This window comes from Abrus precatorius, unplaced genomic scaffold (assembly GCF_003935025.1).
Source record: "Abrus precatorius isolate BTA unplaced genomic scaffold, Abrus_2018 Scaffold2, whole genome shotgun sequence".
Classification (NCBI taxonomy): domain Eukaryota; kingdom Viridiplantae; phylum Streptophyta; class Magnoliopsida; order Fabales; family Fabaceae; genus Abrus; species Abrus precatorius.
In genome coordinates, this window is record NW_020874362.1 from 36,435,899 (window position 1) to 36,455,623 (window position 19,725).

General features: G+C 30.0%; 3 protein-coding genes across 4 annotated transcripts; 1 reads left to right on the forward strand and 2 right to left on the reverse strand.

Annotated features, from left to right (window-relative positions):
* Window positions 1-1,143: 1,143 nt before the first annotated feature.
* On the forward strand, window positions 1,144-2,962 carry LOC113857910 (bidirectional sugar transporter N3-like). The gene is made up of 6 exons (XM_027490198.1): window positions 1,144-1,195; window positions 1,747-1,783; window positions 1,866-2,079; window positions 2,213-2,374; window positions 2,477-2,596; window positions 2,702-2,962. Exons 1-6 carry the CDS (start codon window positions 1,144-1,146, stop codon window positions 2,960-2,962), a joined length of 846 nt encoding a protein of 281 aa, XP_027345999.1.
* On the reverse strand, window positions 1,471-8,325 carry LOC113857911 (probable U3 small nucleolar RNA-associated protein 11). The gene is made up of 8 exons (XM_027490199.1): window positions 8,116-8,325; window positions 7,946-8,036; window positions 7,779-7,870; window positions 7,539-7,632; window positions 7,361-7,440; window positions 6,510-6,593; window positions 5,915-6,014; window positions 1,471-5,830 (listed from the first exon to the last, which is right to left on the reverse strand). The coding sequence occupies exons 1-8, from the start codon at window positions 8,169-8,171 to the stop codon at window positions 5,738-5,740; spliced, it is 690 nt and encodes a 229-aa protein (XP_027346000.1). The 5' UTR covers window positions 8,172-8,325; the 3' UTR covers window positions 1,471-5,737.
* Window positions 8,326-9,539: 1,214 nt separating this feature from the next.
* Window positions 9,540-13,372, reverse strand: LOC113858204 (G-box-binding factor 4-like). 2 transcript variants are annotated; one of them, XM_027490721.1, is made up of 4 exons: window positions 12,487-13,372; window positions 12,172-12,243; window positions 11,729-11,758; window positions 9,540-10,154 (listed from the first exon to the last, which is right to left on the reverse strand). In XM_027490721.1, exons 1-4 carry the CDS (start codon window positions 12,982-12,984, stop codon window positions 10,050-10,052), a joined length of 705 nt encoding a protein of 234 aa, XP_027346522.1. In that variant the 5' UTR covers window positions 12,985-13,372; the 3' UTR covers window positions 9,540-10,049. The 2 variants fall into 2 exon arrangements, with proteins under 2 accessions (XP_027346522.1, XP_027346523.1); XM_027490722.1 differs by lacking the exon at window positions 11,729-11,758 and having other exon boundaries at window positions 9,618-10,154; window positions 12,487-13,256.
* Between the last annotated feature and the right edge of the window lie 6,353 nt (window positions 13,373-19,725).

The following is a 19,725-nucleotide window of genomic DNA, read 5'->3' on the forward strand; positions in this document are numbered from 1 at the left end:
AATATAAGTTTTATTTTTATATTAAAAAAATTATGCTATTTTTTTATGCTAAAAAATACTAAATTATATATATTTTAAATAATTTTAAATAATATTTTATTTTAACAAATAAATTTTTTTATTATATTTATTTATTTTTATATTTAAATTATATATTTTATATTTTAAAATAAATTAACTTAATAAAAATAAAATAAATCCATATTATCAATGTTTATACTTAATACTTATAATAACTTTAATTTTTATACGTGTAGTTGTTGATTACGCGCTTGTCCATACTTTAGCGGTTATCATCCCTAATCAACATCCCATTTCTGTGCCACACGGAAAACCTTCATTCACAGTGGGACAACATAGAACAACAGAAAGAAAAAGAAGATAAAGGTTGGTGATGACATGTTAGTGACGCGGCGAAGCGTATCTGAGAGACACAGTTAGAAAGCTTTATACGAAAGGTCACGTGAAACCCTCACATTTCTTACCTGCGACACATTCCCCATATCCCAGTAACGTAAAAGATCTTCCTCAAGTTTTAGAATAACATGCATCGTAAATGTTACATTATCCCTCACGTTTTTTTCTTCTCTATGCGTGACCCTTGTTGCAAAATTCTAACCATATATAGAACAATGACACCCATAAGACCCTTGGCAACAAAAACATTACAAGCAAATGCTGAGGACTCGTACGGTACATTCTATGCAATTTTAGTTTCCGTGCCGTGTCTACTATAAGTGCATTACATTAGTGAAAATAACAAGTTCATAGGGATCCCAAAATCATGATTCAAGTGGCACGTGAATCATCCGAACTTTGGCAAACTAAATGTGTTTTGTGCTACGTTACTTTCTAAAAGATCAATCATTAGACGAATTACAGGCTTATTCCACTTCATCAATGATAGTAATATGGTTATTTTCTGCTTTTTAAAGTCACTTTTCATCATTTTCTTGCTCTTTTTTCATACCGTTCGTGTATATATATAGCCTTGCATGGGTTGCTCAAACCTTCACCAGCTTCAGTACTGCATGTGTTTTAGGGGTTCATTAGGAAGAAACCCAATCAAGGTTTCTTAACCTAGCAGCTCCTAAACCTTGTAGCCAAATTTTTCTCGAAACCTAAAGAGAGCAAAGAGAGGGCATGGCTATTTTGGACAGTCACAATGTTCCTGCTTTAGCTTTTGGCTTATTAGGTAAACTTATTAAGGGTCATCATTGCTCTCTTTCTCTTAATTGCTGCAATTTTCTTTTCTCTTTTTTTTTCCCCATTTTATGTAAGTTAACATAACCAACTTTAGCATTTCATTTCCTCCATTTATTTCCTGACAACTTTTTTTTTTTCTTTTGAAAGTACTGAATATGCTTCCATACTGTTATCCATCTTTTCTTTTTTTAATTCTTTCTTTTTTTGTTTCATCAAGTTATCCATTACGTTTTTTTATTTTTTCTTTCTTTTTTTTCCCCTTCCCCTTCCTATTTCTCTCTTCCTCCGCCTATTTAACATTCAAAAGTTAGATGTTAACTTATCATTTTTCTTTCCCTCTGAGACTATGTAGCAATAGAACATGATCGTTTACTCTTTTAATCGCCAAGATATGATAAACTCTAATTGCTCTGCACTTTTTCTCTCAAGCACTATGTTTTAACTGGTAGTTTAGTTAATTTACTATACCCATTTTAATTAACCTCTTTATTATTTCCCGCTAAAGCCAAGAACTTAACATATTCTCCATTTGATGCTTAGGTAACGTCATTTCCTTCCTGGTGTACATGGCACCCCTGTAAGTACTTATCAACACAAATATATGTTTTCCTTATATCGTAAATATTAAATATATGTTTTTTCCTTTTCTTAATTTATAGGCCAACTTTTTACCGAATATGCAAAAGGAAATCGACGGAAGGTTTCCAATCACTGCCTTACCTGGTCGCATTATTCAGTTCCATGCTTTGGCTATACTATGCATTACTCAAGCCAGCTGATTCTACCCTTCTCATTACCATTAACTCATTCGGATGTGTCATTGAGATTATTTACATTGCCATCTACATAATCTATGCAACCAGGGATGCCAGGGTACTTTCATTAACTACCTATCTAATTAAATACTTGAAATTCATTCTTAAATCGTCTAATCAAATTGATAACACTAATTATGTTACAAATTCACTAACACTCATCAAAATTACTGATTTTTAACTGCATGCAGAGAATAACCGTTAAACTATTTATGGTGATGAACGTCGGGTCTTTCGCCTCGATCTTCCTCATCACCTACTTTGCTATGCAAGGTTCCCTCCGCGTCCAAGTCCTTGGATGGATTTGTGTATCTATTGCAGTAAGTGTGTTTGCAGCACCTCTAAGCATTGTGGTGAGTGAAAATTTTAATTACATATTGAGTGCTTTTTCAGTGCTTGCACTCCCGTAATTCCCTCCTCTTATTCAATGGTTAATTTTTTTTATCTGCATGCAGGCACAGGTTATTAGAACAAAGAGTGTGGAGTTTATGCCCTTTTATTTGTCACTTGCCCTCACGCTGAGTGCCATAACGTGGTTTGCCTATGGTTTCATACTCAAGGACATATGCATTGCTGTAAGTATATATATAAATATAAAATACTTAATGAAGTTTAACATTAAAGCAATTTCATTTAAGGGTTTTTCATTTTTTAATTTGTTGGGTCTTATATATGTGCAGATTCCAAATGTGTTGGGTTTCATAATGGGATTACTTCAGATGCTGCTATACGGCATTTACAAGAATAGTGGAAATAAAAATAAAGCCGTAGTTACAAAAGAGGAGAAAGAACTAGAGCCAATGAGAGACATTGTTGTGGTGAACACGTTGGGAACGTGTGAGGTGTACCCAATTCCAGTTATCGGTGATGTGAATGAACAAGGAAAGGAAGTTGCAGAAGATAAGGAGAAAACGGCGGAAATCAAGGAAAGCCCAGCGTGAACCCGCGTATTTATGTTTGCGGAGTGTTTGTTACATGAGCACTTCGAAAGATACAAGGAAACGGTTTTCTTATAATAAATTGTAAGAGAAAATAATGTAGGCTTTAAAAAAAAAAAGAGAATAATAATACAATATATATTGTTGTTTATGCAGGTGAATGTTTACCATTCTTATGTTATGTTTGAAGACTTTCAATATTATCAACGGTTTGAATATATTACCGGATTTCTTCTTTATAAATCCATTTTATACTAAACATAACATCAGCCAAAGTTGGTCTCATTTAAAAAATAATAATTAACAGTCTCAAATACAAAAAAAATTCAAAATACACCCCCCCGCCCCCCCAAAAAAAAAAAGAAACTCATCAATAGCACTTAAAAGGTCTTCTAGAAAACCAGTGAAGTCACAGAAAGTTAGTCTTGGTCATTACCTAAAATGTCATAATAATTAAGGAATGAGTTTTTGAAACTCAATTAGGAAGTAACTTACGATAAGGAATTTAAAATTAAAAAAATACACAATAAAATCAAGTTCTTGGAAGATTTTCAAATCCTAATGTTGTATTTGGACAAAAGAATTCTAAATTCCTATATTGCATATATATTTGGATGGTAAAAAAAGTATTTTTGAAATACTTTAAAATTTCGATTATTTTTTTTTAAAGTCAAGTATAAGAAATTTTAAATGACATGTTTAAAAAAAATTAAAATGTCTTCTGTTATGTATAATTAATTACCATTGGTAATTCTTCTCATACTTAATTTACATTTTAATCATCCCTCCTTCTTGATGTCAAATTCTCTAACCAAACACAACCTTAGAGCAGGAGACATACCCCCAAAGTTTTAGTTAGATAGTTATTCATACTTATTCCTTTCCACATATTTCACATCATTCAATTATGTGTACACATGACAAGCATATCTAGGTTTCTACAGGGAATGTCTGACATAAAGCATTTGTCTAGAAAATGTCACATTTTCCTCAAATCCAACATAATCATTTCACTAGATCCATATGATCTTTTCTCATTTCACACATGTATAACATCATATTAATGTATCCTCTTCTTTTTTTCCAAATTCTTCATGTTATCAATATATTGCAACTTAGATGGGGATCTCATGAGACTTTCACTCTAGGGGTTGTCATTTATGTACTAGAGATACCACCATCTTCCAGTTAGACAATTCCCAATGGGTTGATCAAAGAGCCTCCTGCTCGGTGAATTGTCCATTATCGATATTCTCATGCACATATCACCATTTATCACATACCACAACTGATAGTATATTTATGCCCATATAATATATAATCTCTTAATCATTTAGGGATTAATCCCCAACTATCCCTAGCAAAACTCTAAAGCAAACATCCATCCTGTGATTTTAAGAAATTCATCCATAATATTCTATATTTATTACATAGCCTTTTAATTTTTACATTTTAATTTCATACATTTCTATGGTAACCCAAAATATAGCCAGGGTTGCTCCACATTATCACATTATATCAAGGTTTCTTTTCGTTTTAAGGTGAAGGTGAGTTCATCTTTCCCTTAAAGGTGCAGGGCAAGTCAAATAATCTACTATCATCAGCATTACTCATCCCAACCTACTCAAAACATAAAACATTTGTCATTTTATACCTTATACACTTACAAAATTTTTCATCCTATATTTTCTGAACTCTGCACAAGTGGATAAATTCTATTCAACTTGGCTGGGTTGATAAACAACTCCTATGGCCTCTTGTTTCTCGCCAACAGCTCTCCCTTGTATAAATACTTATCATTCCCACCTATATCCGCATCTCATTCATTCATTATCAATAGCATTCTTTTACGAAAGTCCTCTCCTTTATTTTGAGCTTAATGATCTTTGAATGTACTAAGTTGTAGTCACACGTGTCTCCTCTCCAAACTTTGATGGCCCTGGACCTTGCCAAACTAACCCAAAATGTAACATAGTCTGAAATTTAGAAGCAACGTCCAAACATATGCATGATAGCTCAGTGGGAAGAGCTAGCAAGACATATGCATGACAGTCCAGACCAATTACTTCATGCTAAAATGAACTGTTGGATTGGAACAGGTTTTTAACACCCGTTGGCGAAGAACGTTTTCCTCGTGAAAACTGATTTGACAACAGTTAGCTTGTTTACTTTCTTGTTTTATTGGGTTAAATATGGGGGGGGGGGGGGGACCCCAATAGGGAAGCTAGCAAAATCTAATTAGCAAAAATCGTGGAGTCATGCATGTAGCAAGACGGAACTAGTTAACCATTACAGTATACTCACAAAGTTAGACAATACAAATAAACAAACTTAAAAATTGAGTGTAGGAATCCCCAATAGGGAAGCTAGCAAAATCTAATTATCAAAAGTTGTCGAGAGTCATGCATGCAGCAAGACGGAACTAGTGTACCTTTATAGTATACTCACAAAGTAAGACGATACAAATAAACAAACTTAAAAGTTGAGTGTACTTGTAAGAAGACTTACACAATCCAGTAGCAGAACATCTAAGGTACAGGGAAGGAAACTCGACAGAGTAAAGAAAATGGTTACATCATCGAGGAAAGTCATGGTAATTGGCATCAGGAGTGATCCCATTCAATTTTGCTTCAAGTAAGACATTCGATCAGATATGTTGGTGCTTCATGTAAGACATAAATTCTCCAGCTCCAGTCCCAACCCAGAAGTATTGATCGTTATGCTAAATAGTAAAAGGCAAAATGAAGTAAGCAGCAGCTCAAAGTATAATTAACTTTTTCAGCGCTTTCTTTCAGCACGCCACTTGTATACTGGTTTAGTGGTTTGACAGACAATCTCATCTTCATGTAATTTGCGCTTCTTACCCTTTTTCTGTTCATAGATGGAAATATCCTCTCTGAGTATTCTACATATGTAAGAAACAGGTTCACAATAAGCAATCCCAACTATCAATACCTGCAATTCCTTCTGCATTGCCATATCCATGTAGATTTTCTCTAGCTGGTTGAGTCTGCTCCTCCTTGCTTCCAACTGTTGGTAAGACCGAGCTGTTTTCCTGTGGAAAAAAAATACCTTTCTATCAATCTGATATGGTGCCAGAAATCAAGATAAGAAAGAACAAACAGAAGAAAACAATAGTACTGTAATTAATAAATAGATCATAACAGTCAATGAATTATAAAATAAGTAAAGGGTGCAATCTACGAGCAATTTTACAACAAATTCAACCCAAGTATCCGACAACGAAATACTTCAATATGGCCAAATAGCACAGAACTAATCGCAATACAGGAGGAAGAGAATGCTAAGACTCAGCCAAGACATTACTGTAAAACATCTTAATACTGTTAGCATTTACTACAATAAAGGTATCTACTATAATTAACGATCTTAAAGTGCATTAAAGAGAACAAGTTATTTGAAAGAATAGATCCCTGAAAAGTTTCAGTGGTGACAAGTTATTTAACAAAAATATTTAATCTCACAGAAGCTATCAAAAAAAAATAGAAAGGAATCGATTTAAGTCTTTAAAGCATAATATAAGCTGTACCTCTTAATGCTAGCAGGAATATCATCAGAGGTAAGTGGAATTTCACTTTTTGGATATTGTGATTGTAATTCTTTAGCCTCTTCCCTACATAAAAATGGAAAATGATTAAGAAAGGTATCCATTCAGAATGAATTTGAGGAATGAGGATAAAATCTACAATTACACACACAAACTATAAAGAGAAAGAATAGAGGGAACAGAGCTAGAGGAGGAACAATAACATATCAATCATCAAATAGAAAATGGCAACATATCCTTGGAAAAGTAAAAGAGTTTACCGAATGAAGAGATCATATAACATGACTATGATCTATGGGGGAATTTGGAAAAGCTTCCATGAAATCATTGAGTTTATCTTAACTTAACATATAAACACTTTAGTTGAAGAGTAAACGTGTGAGGTTAGTGACTGTCCTATAAGCTCTTGTAGCTTATTAAAATAAGCTTTATGGTAGAACTTATCAAAATAAGCTTATTGAATTAACTACTTATGACATAGCTCTCATGCGATAAGCTCTTATTGAATAAACATTTAGCTAATCCATTTACTTAAATGCAGTCTATAATTCAAATAGCATTTGCATGCACTTACACAATACACACATACATAGAAATTGCAACGCAACTGGAAACCAGAAACCAAATCCTTTACATCATAGCCATAATGACATATTCAGCACAATTAATCTCTCAGAAACTAGTAGTAAGTTGCAACCAAAGCCTTAACATACAACAGCAATATCGCCCATAAAATTTTCATAACTAAATTAATAAAAAGTTGCATAACTAAGTACACCAATCAAACATAACATATAACCATTTAAAAAAAAATGAGTCCATTTTGTTATAACCTGTCCTCCGCAAAGAAAACACGCTTGTTGGATGGCTGATTATCAAGAGAGTGCAGCGTGGCAGTTAGCCTTTCAATTTTCTGCAAGGAAGATCAAGGCACCCACAGGTAAACCTACATTACAATATTAGCATAAAATCACAATATAAACCAGAGATAAATCGAAAGCATTGGTTCACCTTTCTCTCACTCTGAACTTTCTGAAGAACATATCCTATATCCTGGGTCTTCATCAGTATAAGTTCTTCTTGATTGTACTTGTTTGCTTCACTCCTACACAATTGAGTAAGACGCAGGGTGCATTTGGAAATATTGCTTAATTAAGCATTTATTCGATAAGCTCCTTTTAAACAATAGTTTATGCTATTAATTTAAGGATGAAAACATAGGATACATATGAAGTAGTTAGTGACTCTTACTCTGGTCTATGGATTCCATTAACAGTTCTTGTTCTGACCATTTTGAAGTAAAACTCATCTTCGTTTCTATTTGCTGCTTTTTCCCTAAGTTTCTGTAACACAAACACAAATAAAAAATAAGTTATGGAGGGAATGAGAAATTGAAGCTTTAAAGTGTAAAACAGTACCCGTAAAGCGTCCTCTTTCTTGTGGAATGCTCTTGCACGCTGGACATAGTCTTTGTGCTTTTCGAGTAAACCAAATTTTTTCCTCGACGACCTAACCAAAATTAAAAATAAAAAAATAAGTGAAGTCACAGAGGAGAATGAATAGCGATTGGGAGAGAAAAGAGACTGACGGTTGAGCACGCTCTTTGTGAGCGCGTCTGGGAATGGCGTTTCTCAGGGACGACATTGTTTTCGTTGCGTCGTCGACGGTGATGCCCTCTCTACTCTGCACACGGTGACCGCTGCTGCGTTTTTCTCTGCATTATAACGCGCCCTATTAGCCCATAGATAAACGGGCCGGCCCAATCATATATGTCCAGGGAGTTGCTCTTTGCACTTTTTTTAAAAAACTTTTTCATAGTTTATATATATATCCATTACAGTATATCTATACACCTTAAAAAATAGAAAATATTTTTGTGTGTGGAATTTTTTAATATGTTTGTATGGAAATTTATTCTTTTTAAATATGTTTTTTTATTTAATTTTGATTCGTTAAAATATTAAAAGAAGGAAACATTTGAGGGAAAAAATTATCAAATCATAAAATTTTAAATAATTAATTTATGTATTATATAAAAATGTGATTTAAAATATTTAAAATCTATAGAAGTCCATAACTAATTAAAAATTTAAAAATAACAATTTCCACAATCTTTAACTAGTTAACAGTTTAAAAAAAAAAATTACCCTAACATCCACTAAAATTAAACTCTTAATTGAATTCAAAATGAATTAATAAAAAGTCAAAACACAACCCTAATATTTATCTCTTTTGCCTTGACACGGTTTGCAGCCATCTAATTTCCCGTAGAAGATGGGTGCTTCAACACCCATTCTTACACGACTCTCCATCGTCATTGTCAAAGAAGCTTTTGGAAAGTGCACGTCACCCCAAATATCTTAAAGGTGTATCATTTTTCAAAGGTTAATTATAGGATGAGTAATATTAATAATTAACCTTTTGCAATATACTATTTTCAGATTTAGAAGCTAATGTATACGCACATTCGTCTGATTGTGTATAATTTCATGTTGATATACTTCAAAGTACACATAATTACAAAAAAATCATATTCTCATACTCAGAAATTACAATTATTCTATCTACCGAAGTAGAGAGATAAAACGTAAGTACGATTGGTAACTATGCAAATAATATCAAGAGAACAATTTTAGAATATGATTTCAACCTTTCGAAGGAAGAGATTGTTCAACTTTATGAGACCATTGTGAAAAAAATTATTACAGCATTCTTCAGTCTTCGTAAGCTTCTTATTGTGGTCATATAAAATAAACCAAGTTTCGCACAATCAAGCATCCTTCACCAGAAAACACACGAGAAAGATAAAAATTTAACTGTACAGTTTAGTTATTTTTGCTAATTTCATATTTAAAATTTAGCACACTAATTATAAGTCCTTAATAAATCCTTTATTTATTCTATTAGCAACATCACATTCACTTTATTCACTGGTGATCCACTTTCCATTCCGTAATAGATCAATGTTCTATTATATTTCAATTAAAAGATTACTACTCTTAAAATATATATATATAAACTCCAACTATATAAATGAGTGCATACACAAGAGAATACAAGAAATATTAAAACAATAAATATTGACCATTATATGAGGCCACAATTAGAACATCAGAAAGTCATGTTACTTTTGCAAACGGTAACATATCATAATCATGTGACATATAAATGATCTTCTAATCTTTACCAGTATATATAATCCAAGGTTCAATGTTCATTTCCCCTCACCTGCAGTAGCCCATCTCCAGGAAATCAACTAAGCATAGCATCCAAATTGCATGAATTAACATAACACAAATTCTTATTTTCAACTTTTGCTACAAGGCCTAATCCGGGTAAAATCCACCCAGAATTCCACAAGCAGTGGATTAGTAGTATACGATCAGGTTGAATCAAATTACTATAATTATTTGGCAGCAGCTATTTTCTCTATACAATGTAACTCCAAGAACCTGCAATGTTATGTAACCTCTTAAACCTTTGTCATATTTCCCCCCTTATATCTACAACAAGCCACAACACCTAGTCTGTTGATAACAGACAGATCATAGATGGTGCTGAATTTATTCTTCGAAGTTTTTCTTTCGGTTTAGTCTTCTCCTCAATTGGAATGATGCACTCCATGAGCTGCAGGAAATCAAATTAGAGGATATAGAGATTAGAGTGACAGCCAGCATATGAAAAAAAGCAATTGTATGGTTTAAACAAAGTTGAAGGCCAATGTGCACATGGCCCTTCCACACTTGTTATCAGTTATTATTACTTCTTGAGCAGTCCCTTTTATTTTTTTTGAAAAAATTGTTCATCTACCAAATGAATGGGAAGATGAAATCATGAAATCAGTAACAAACAAGTTCAGCATTACGTTAACAAGCAAGAACTATTTCCACAAGTAGATTTTGTAATCAGAGACAATTGATAGCCAGCAAAAGAGGAGCAAGAAGACGAGACTATCTCATAAGAGATAACATAGATAGATTGAAGTTGTCAGACTATATTATACGGACATAAAATGCACGAAGAATTAGGTGGATCCTTTTTATTTTCCCCCAAGGATACAGAAATTTCACTACTGATTTCCTGATTCAACCAAAATTATAAAATTTAGGCACTGAAGTATCCAAATATGACAGCCCACCAAAGTTCTAAAAATATTTCCAAAGATATAAAATGCAGATTCAACTAAATTGGCATGCATAAATGTAATTTAAGAACATATAAGTCTAGTCCATGTGAAGTAGCATAATCCGACAAGTATGATAGTCAGGACAATCTAATTAGCGTAATATTATGCTCTGTTTTGAACAATAAAAGTCATGATCGATTGTAAATGTTGTTTCGTACACAAGGACAAGTTCAAGAGTAAGGAACGATGACTTCGTAGGCAAATCATCCCAAATGAGAGTATAAATTGTGGTTAACACAAAAATCATAGTAACTGAAGTAATTGAGAGATGACAATTAGGTCAAATGGAAAGTTTCCAACTTAATAAAGAGTATAGATTGCTCATTTTGGTATTTTGGACACATCCCACTGGTACTTCACAGAAAGTTCAATAGTCAAGTTGTATTCCTCATTTTTCCACTTCTTTTTTTCTACACATAAGGAAAAAGAACACTCAGAAAGTAACGATGTTTAATTTATTTGTTATTTGTGACTCAAATGGATGGTTAAGACTTAAAGTAGTATCTTCTCTCCTTGCCAAAGCAATTATATTGTATGCACTTAACCACTAGTTCAGAAGGCTGGAAGAAATCATGACGTGTCCTCCACACGGACCAAAAACAAAAACAGAATTGAATAGTATATAGCACACAAACACATCTTAGATGCTTCAATTACCCAATTTTCTTGATTTATCGCTGTGAACACTATAGTTTCAAGGCTCTCCAATAAATCACCCTCAACATACTTGCCCTTTGCATGCCAATATTTATAACTATGGGCCCCATTATTTCCATATAACAACATCAGTCCATCAGTGCTTGATTTTTTATAAAATCATTTGGCTGGAATTTCCTACATTTTGAGCTTCTGTCCACCCATTGAATCCACATTCATCAAAAGAAAATTATAAAAGGAATTTGGCTTCTTTAATGAAGATATACAATTCATTACACGACAATTTACAGTATATCAGATCAAATATACAAGAAAATGCAAATTAACTTGTCAAAAAGAGAGCAGACAAATAACATACCTGTTTGTACCTCTGCCTTTTCATCTCAGCCTGGATTCAAGACCCAACATGTCAAAAACCAACAAACAAATCAGATTCCAGGCACCAAATGTGAAATATTAAACAAGCATCAACCAGGGGGAAAAAATACTGTCAAATACCAGCAAATCTTAAACAAACAATAAAATTGCATTAACGTTGCTAAGGGAAGTTTTAAACTGCTATCACTCAAATGCCAGCAAAAAGACAACTTTATAGAAGATGGAATCATGCAATGCAGGAGTGTATTCGAAGAATACAGATTTAGGAGAACCCTTCTCCAACCAGCGTTTGAATGAAATCAAATTTATGCCATAAACGAGTTCTCAAGACCAGAAGATCGAAATTACAGCACCTCTTCACTGATTTCCAAAACGCAAAACGGTCTCAACACGTAAATGCAAAATAAAGCATCATAATCGCACCTCTTCACTCAATAGCCGCGCATTCTCTTGCTCCAACTGGTGAACCAGATACTCAAGCTCCGATGTGTAAGCCTGTAAACAACATCCCACCGATCAACTTCACAAATAAAACCCAAAACCCAAAAATAAATAACCAAATCACAATTCCATCGGAAAAAAAACACAATCAGAGAGTGAACCACCCCCAAAAAAAAAAAAAAACTTCAATTCAGCTCCTTCTCACCCACCAACAAAATTACAACCATGAAACCACAAATCCACATTAAAAAACCAAACTTGATTAATTGTTATAAACAATGAAAAAAGAGGAAAGACCTGTTTGCGTTCCCTGGACCTAGCAGCAGACTCTCTATTCTTGATCATCCTTCTCTGCTTCTGAAGAGCGGCCTTATCAAGAGGCTCCTCGACGGCCCTTCTCTTGGGTTTACCCACAGAAGGAGACGGTGCATTCCCAAAAGGCTCAACAGAAGAAGAAGAAGCCTCAGCGGGAGGAGGAAGAGGAAAAGGAGAAGGAGAAGGGGAAGGAGGAAGAACCCCTCCAACATCTTCATCTCTAACAGCACCAGCTTTGGTCAAAAAATCCTCAAGGGTCATTTCATTGTTGTCATGAGACTGCGTTCCAGATACGAGCTCTTTCCAAACATCATCAACGGTTTTTGGGTCTTTGGAAGATGGAGGAGTGTAGATGGACTTGAGAAGATCGTCCATGGAGTTGTTGGGATGAGGATCGGAAAGAAGGTTAGAGAGAGAAGATGATATAGAAGAGTCGCGTGGCAGATCCGGATTCGTCGAGACAACCTTCGACGACGCCATGCCGCGTTTCTAGCCGTCTTTTCTTTTGCCTTTTTGTTCCACTTCAACTGTTGTTGTTGTTGTTGTTGTTAAAGTTGTTGTGTTTGCAAACAAGGAGAGGGTGGATTGTGGGTTCTTTATTTTCGAGATCAAGCAGACAATGATTTAATTAAATTAAAAATACATTGAAATGCAATGAAACAAGTGTCCTCAACCCATCTTTTATTTGCAGCACAACACAACAATAACTCAATCCTAAACAACAGGTTCGGCTTTTTGCTCAGTTGATTTGATTTTGGGATGCTATGTATGCAATTTCTTTTCTTAGTAACTCTCTTTCACTTTACATACCACAAATGTTGCCTCCCCTCTTCTCTCACATCCCTCGTTTCCTGTGCTTTGGATGTGAAATGTTCTTTTCCTATTTCATTAATTCTTGTATTTTTCACACTTTTTTTTATTTCATATTATTCCACCTTCTTCACACGCTAATAAAAAAGCAATAAATACTTCATGTGTGTTTATTATTTTTTAGACAAATGATTATTCAATTGCTTTTAAAATAATCGCACTTTTTAAAGCTGAGTTAAAATGAAAAGAATTATTGTAAGTTTAATCCGTGACGTTTAATGATTAACTTTTGAGAGTGGGTATGAACTATTATTTCAAGATTAGCTTTGTTATGCCTTGTTAATGAATTAGTATTTATACACATATCCAATTTTTTAAAATGTTAATTTCAATATTTAAAAGTAGTAAATATTTATTAAAAAATTATATTTTTATTAATTTAATACAAGAACAGTGTTTTTTCTATAAAAAGTAACTAATTTTAAATATTTAAACCCAATTCTAAAACTTAAGATTAATAAAATTATAATTTTTATATAATTATTCAATAAAACTATGAATAAATTAAAATTAAATATTTTTTAATTGAATTTCAATTTAATTTTAAAATAAATTCAATCTAAAATAATTAGATATAATTTACATTATAATTTTTGCATTATGATAAAATAAAATATTTCTAATAACGGGAATGATAACTGTTAATTAAGAAACCAAAAATAAAAAGGTTTTATTAAAAATTATTAATATGATAAACAATATTCAAATACTAATTTGTTAATTATTACTTTTAAATGACAATATTCAAATATTAATTGTACCTATGGATGAAGTAAAATGTTTTATTATTTATTTCTTAAAATGACTCTTCAAGCTATATTATTTTGCATTAATTAAAATATTAGTTTAATTCTTCAATTTGGGAATGTCAAATAATTAATTGAGTGTTTAATATTATAAATATTAAAATGATAATTTAAATAATAAGTTTAATAATTTAAAATTAATTTAATTTTTAAAATTATTTTTTGAGCATATAAATTATTTAATAAAAAATTATTTCAATTTAATTTGTATTTTTTAACTTGAGTCCAGCAAATACAATTATATTTAATATTTAGATGAAGAGTTTTATTACTCCCAATATTTTACTGGAGTTGACTCACATAGGTTAATTTAACTTTCATTTAACACAACTCACCTTTACAGAGAGCCTATGAAATTGTAACCTGACATATCGGATAGTGGGTTAGCTCATTAGTTAATTCACTAAAGTAAAAAATAAAATAAAATTTATATTTAAAAATAAAAATATATAATTAATGATCAATATTAGTAAGTAATTTTTAAATTGTTAAATATTTTAATATTTTAATATTTAATTTTTATTTTTAATAGTTATTAATATTAACCAATTAATTATTAAATGACAAGATAGATTTTAAAATATAAAAAAAAAATTCAATTATTCAATAGACAAGTAATCCATCTATAAGTTGTATAAACTATCAATGTTTTACAAAAATAAGAGATACTATTAAATTTTATCAAATAATAAAAGAAAAATACATTTTTTAACTTCTCAAATTTTTTATAATTTGAATTTGATGTCTAAAAACAACATTGGGAAGCATGATTGGACAAATCTTTAATGTTATTAACACTTTGACTCAGATAACTAATACAGTCCTATAACAATTAAAAAAATAAATTTAAAATACTTTTTTAAAAGATTAAAAATGATTTTAAAATTAAATGAAATAAAAAATCAAACATCTTTTTTCTCGACAAAACTTATACCATTCAACCTGCAGCACCATCACCGTATACCTTCCGCGAGATCATATGACCTTCGTGAGGTGCGTGCATGTGGTGTTTTTTTTTATTATATAATTAAATTAATTTTCATTTACTCTTATTGATATAATAATTTTATTATTTGTTGCTTTTACAGAACAAATTACTTTTAATTTCCTCTCATTTAACATGTATTTAAATTTTTAAAAAAACATCAGCACTTTTCTTTTGAAAATTCTTTTACAAAATTAATACAAAATTATATTAATAAGTTTTATAACTATTTGACATAACTTTCAAATGCGAACTCTAAAATATTTTTTTAGAGTAACTGTCGTACATCCTTAGTCAATTATTTTAATAATATTTCTTCTATCAAATTTTTAATGAATTTAACCATAATTTAATAATAAAAATTATAGTGACACAACATACCTTGTACGAAAGTATATATTAAATAATATTGTTTTAAATACATTATAAATTATTGAGTTTGAGCCTTATATATATAATATTTGTCAAAAAGTTATCTTCACTATGTTATAGATATTTTAAACTCATAGAAATACCTATTATAAAAATAATAATATAAAATATAAAAAATAATCTATTTTGAATAATATAATTATAAACATTAGAATATATTAATTAATAAATACTTAACAACTTATTAATTGTAAAAATGTAAATATCAGAATAATAATATACTTTTATATTAATGCAAAAGTTTTTATAATTATTTAAGTGATAAATATAAATCCACTCTAAAATTTATATTTATTGATCTAGTTGAGTCTTTGTAAGTGTCCTTGTTCATCTGATGTGAGTTGATGGACATGACAAAGAAAGTAACAATATACCTGAAAGTTTGTGCATTTGGGGATTGTAGATGAATCACAACTAAGACTTCCAAGGATAGTTTGTGAATAAATGTTACAGATCCTTTAATTTTAACATATAGAATGCTTGTGTGTCCCAAGGTTATTTGTAACCTTTAGTATATCCTTAGTCCAAGACATATTAGACCTGCAAACATCTTTCTTGTCTATAACATTTGTATTAAATTTTGTTTGTATAATTTAAATATGTTATTTATAATATGAGTATTCAATTTAATTATTTAATATCATTATTATTTTTAAAATATATTATAAATTTACAAATTATTTATTTTTATTAAAATATCATAAAATTTTATTAATATCAATACTTAAGATTTACTCTAAATGAATTTATTACACTTAAATATAATTTATTTTTAATAAAAAATTCAGTTTTATATGTTAAAAGTAATTATTATAGATTGTTTATTAATATTTCTCTATTTTATACTGTATTTTTGTTGTTGTTTATCACTTAAAAGAACATTATATATATAAATTAAGGAATATATTCAATATATATATTTATATTATTTTTAAATTTTCTAATAACTCTATTAATAATTTTCTCTTATTTATGATAATTGTGTGAAGTATTTAAGAATTAGATGAAGAATTGCCGTTGTCTTAAATATTTAAATGGATAAATAAATAAAATAATTTTTAAGCATTATATTAATGAAAGTATTATATTTGAAACAATTGACTGAATTATTAAGCATAAGGAGAGTTAAGAGGAGATAGAGGAAGCTTTCCAATGTTTTGACTTTACGTGCATTAAGGACTTTGCTTTCGCGTGCATGAATCTTCCTCCTCATGTTGTTTCTTGTGACCTCTTACTCTTCCCTGTTCATCCTTGGTTGCTTCTACTCTTGCGTTGTGTTAGTGCACAGTGCACTTCTAACTAAAGTAATTTCCTTTTTGTTTAATGTTTGATTTCAAAATATTTGTATTAAAAAAATTGTTTACACTTAAATTTTTTTTTTGGTAAGACATAATAATTATATATATATATATATAATATTTTCTTATTTATAAGTCTAAAAACTCTTATACTTAATTTGAGTCTTTCATTTAATTTACATTTAACAGTGAGTAAAATAATAAATTATAACCCGTTAAATGTAAGTTAAATAAAATATTTAAATTGAGAGTAAAAATTTTTAAACTTGTACTAGTATAAAAAATTTTGTTTATATATATATTATTTATAAGTCTAAAAACTCTTATACTTGATCTGAATGTTTTATTTAATTTACATTTAACAATTAGTAAAATAATAAATTATAACTCGTTAGATATAAATTAAATAAAATATTCAAATTGAGGGTAAGAGTTTTTAAACTTATATTAATATAAAAAAAATTATTATATATATATATATATAAATTTAGAAAAAAAAATTTCAAAATAAATTATATATATTAAAATTTGATTTATCTGTCATGTACAACCTTGTCTTTTTAATAGAAAAAAAAAGTGTAATTTATTATTAATTAATTAAAAGTGTGTAATTAATGAGGTTTAACCTATGTAAATTTATACACGATAAATAAATTGTTTAAAATTAATGCTGGATAATTATCCTGCCAAAATGATTGTTAGAATCATAGCAGCCGTGTTAGTTTTAAATGCCATTAAACACCGACAGATAATTATATATATTAAAAAAAAAACATGTATTTTCATCCTCAATGAAACATCATAAAAAAAAGTAATAATTTGCCTAAAAAAAAGGCGCATCAAATGAGGTAAATAAAATACTGAATAAGAGCGGGCTTGATTATGGAGTCCTAAATTTAATTTTAGACTGTTTAAAATATTAAAAAACATTAATTTAAATCTCTTTAAAACTCATTATAAGGTTTAATTAGTGGAACAAAATCTTTATAGTACCTTCAGAGGGCTAATATATCTTTTCTATTTAGTTAAACAAATTAATACTAAGTATATTAATAATCTTATAGGATTTTAATATTCACAGTTAAATCCTTGTAAGCTGCTGTAGATGTCATCAATCATCAATCATTGACTGCAACGCAGGCTGTGTGGTGCATTGTAAGTGTTAACTCTTGGCTTGACATTCATGAATTGGTACAGCTTTGGACAGGGTAAGGAATCAAGAAATGTTGTATATTTGAAACTAAAGCAACGGAAGAATGGCAAACAAAGTAAGAAGAATGTGCAGAGGACGATGAAGTGTTCCCTAAATTGCATGTCATCGAGCAACCCAAAATCTTGAAATTAAGCTTTGAGTAATACTCAGCCATGCAACCAGATTTCTTGTACTTTTATTCGGAGGTTTTTGGGTGGATTTTGGAAGGTTTTGGGAAGGTGTTCGATAAAATGACTGAGAGAAAATATGTGTGTTTTCATTGTCAAGTGCATTCAGAATGATTCCATTTAGAACAATGGATGTTTTTGCCATGAAATATGTTAAACTAAGCTACTATGGTTTGTGCAGTTTGAAGAAATGGTTCGAGAGGTTTTGAAAATAGGCAACTCCAACAATTAAATTAGAAACGCGTTTTCATTGACGCTGTATCACGTTGGATTAAATAGCAAAATTTAATTGAAAATTATATTGTAATATCTAAAAGATTTATTTCAATAATAATAGTTATATTAGTATTTTAGTTTTTAAAATTTTAAGAATGTTATATTAGTATATGAATTTTATCTCTATCCATTATTTTAATTCTTCAAGTCAATACTATTAATATATAACACTGAAATGTTTACATTATATAATTAATTGTGTAACAAAAATAATATTATATAGCATAATATATTTTTTGCCGCTTTAATCTTTAATATTATCACTCATTAGATATTTTATTTCTTAATTTTTAAATTTTTTTATCTACATATCTTTCTTTTTATTTATTTATTTAATACTATTAATATTAACATCAATCATCGTCTCAATTTTGTTATTGTTATCTAATATTTCTTTTAACATTCTGTAGACCAACTTTATTAGTTCTTTTTTAAGACACATGCATTCTAACCTTATTTACATTGATTTTTATAACAACAAATTCAGAGAAACATTATATACTTATATTATCATGATAGCCTCAATTTTGAATTTTTTCTTGTTATGTTCTAATTCTCTAAGTTGGAGAATTCAGAATTTATATAAAGTTGAAGCTAGCAATTAGTTACATTTGAAAAAAATAAATAAACATTTTGTTCGATTTATTAGATGTTATTGGATAACTTTGTAGAGACATAAAAGAAAGTTCTACCTTTTTTTTTATTCATCTAAATAAATAGAAGAAATTTCTTTATTATTTCTTTACTTCTCTTATTTAACTCATTCAAATATTAAATATTCTTATATATATATATATATATATATATATTTATTTATTTATTTATTTATTTTAATTTTAATTTGATATGTCATTAGTGTAAAAATTTGGCATTGACATTCAATTAAATTAATTGGAAGGGAATGCCGAAGAATTGTAGGAGCTTGCGTACTTTTCTTTGAAGATGCACTTCAGACATCCTAGATTATGAATAGTAGGTATCAGCAAAATGATGTTAAAGTTATATCAAATCAACTTTAGAGGTCGGGGCACAAAAGCAATGCAAAGATCGGACAAAAGAAGTAAAGAACACAGGGAAAAACAGTAGAGTAGCAAACAAAGAATCCACCTCTTTTATCCACCCACAAATAAAGGTTAAGTCTTGGGGCTTAGCTCTGTTTTGCACCAAAAAAGCA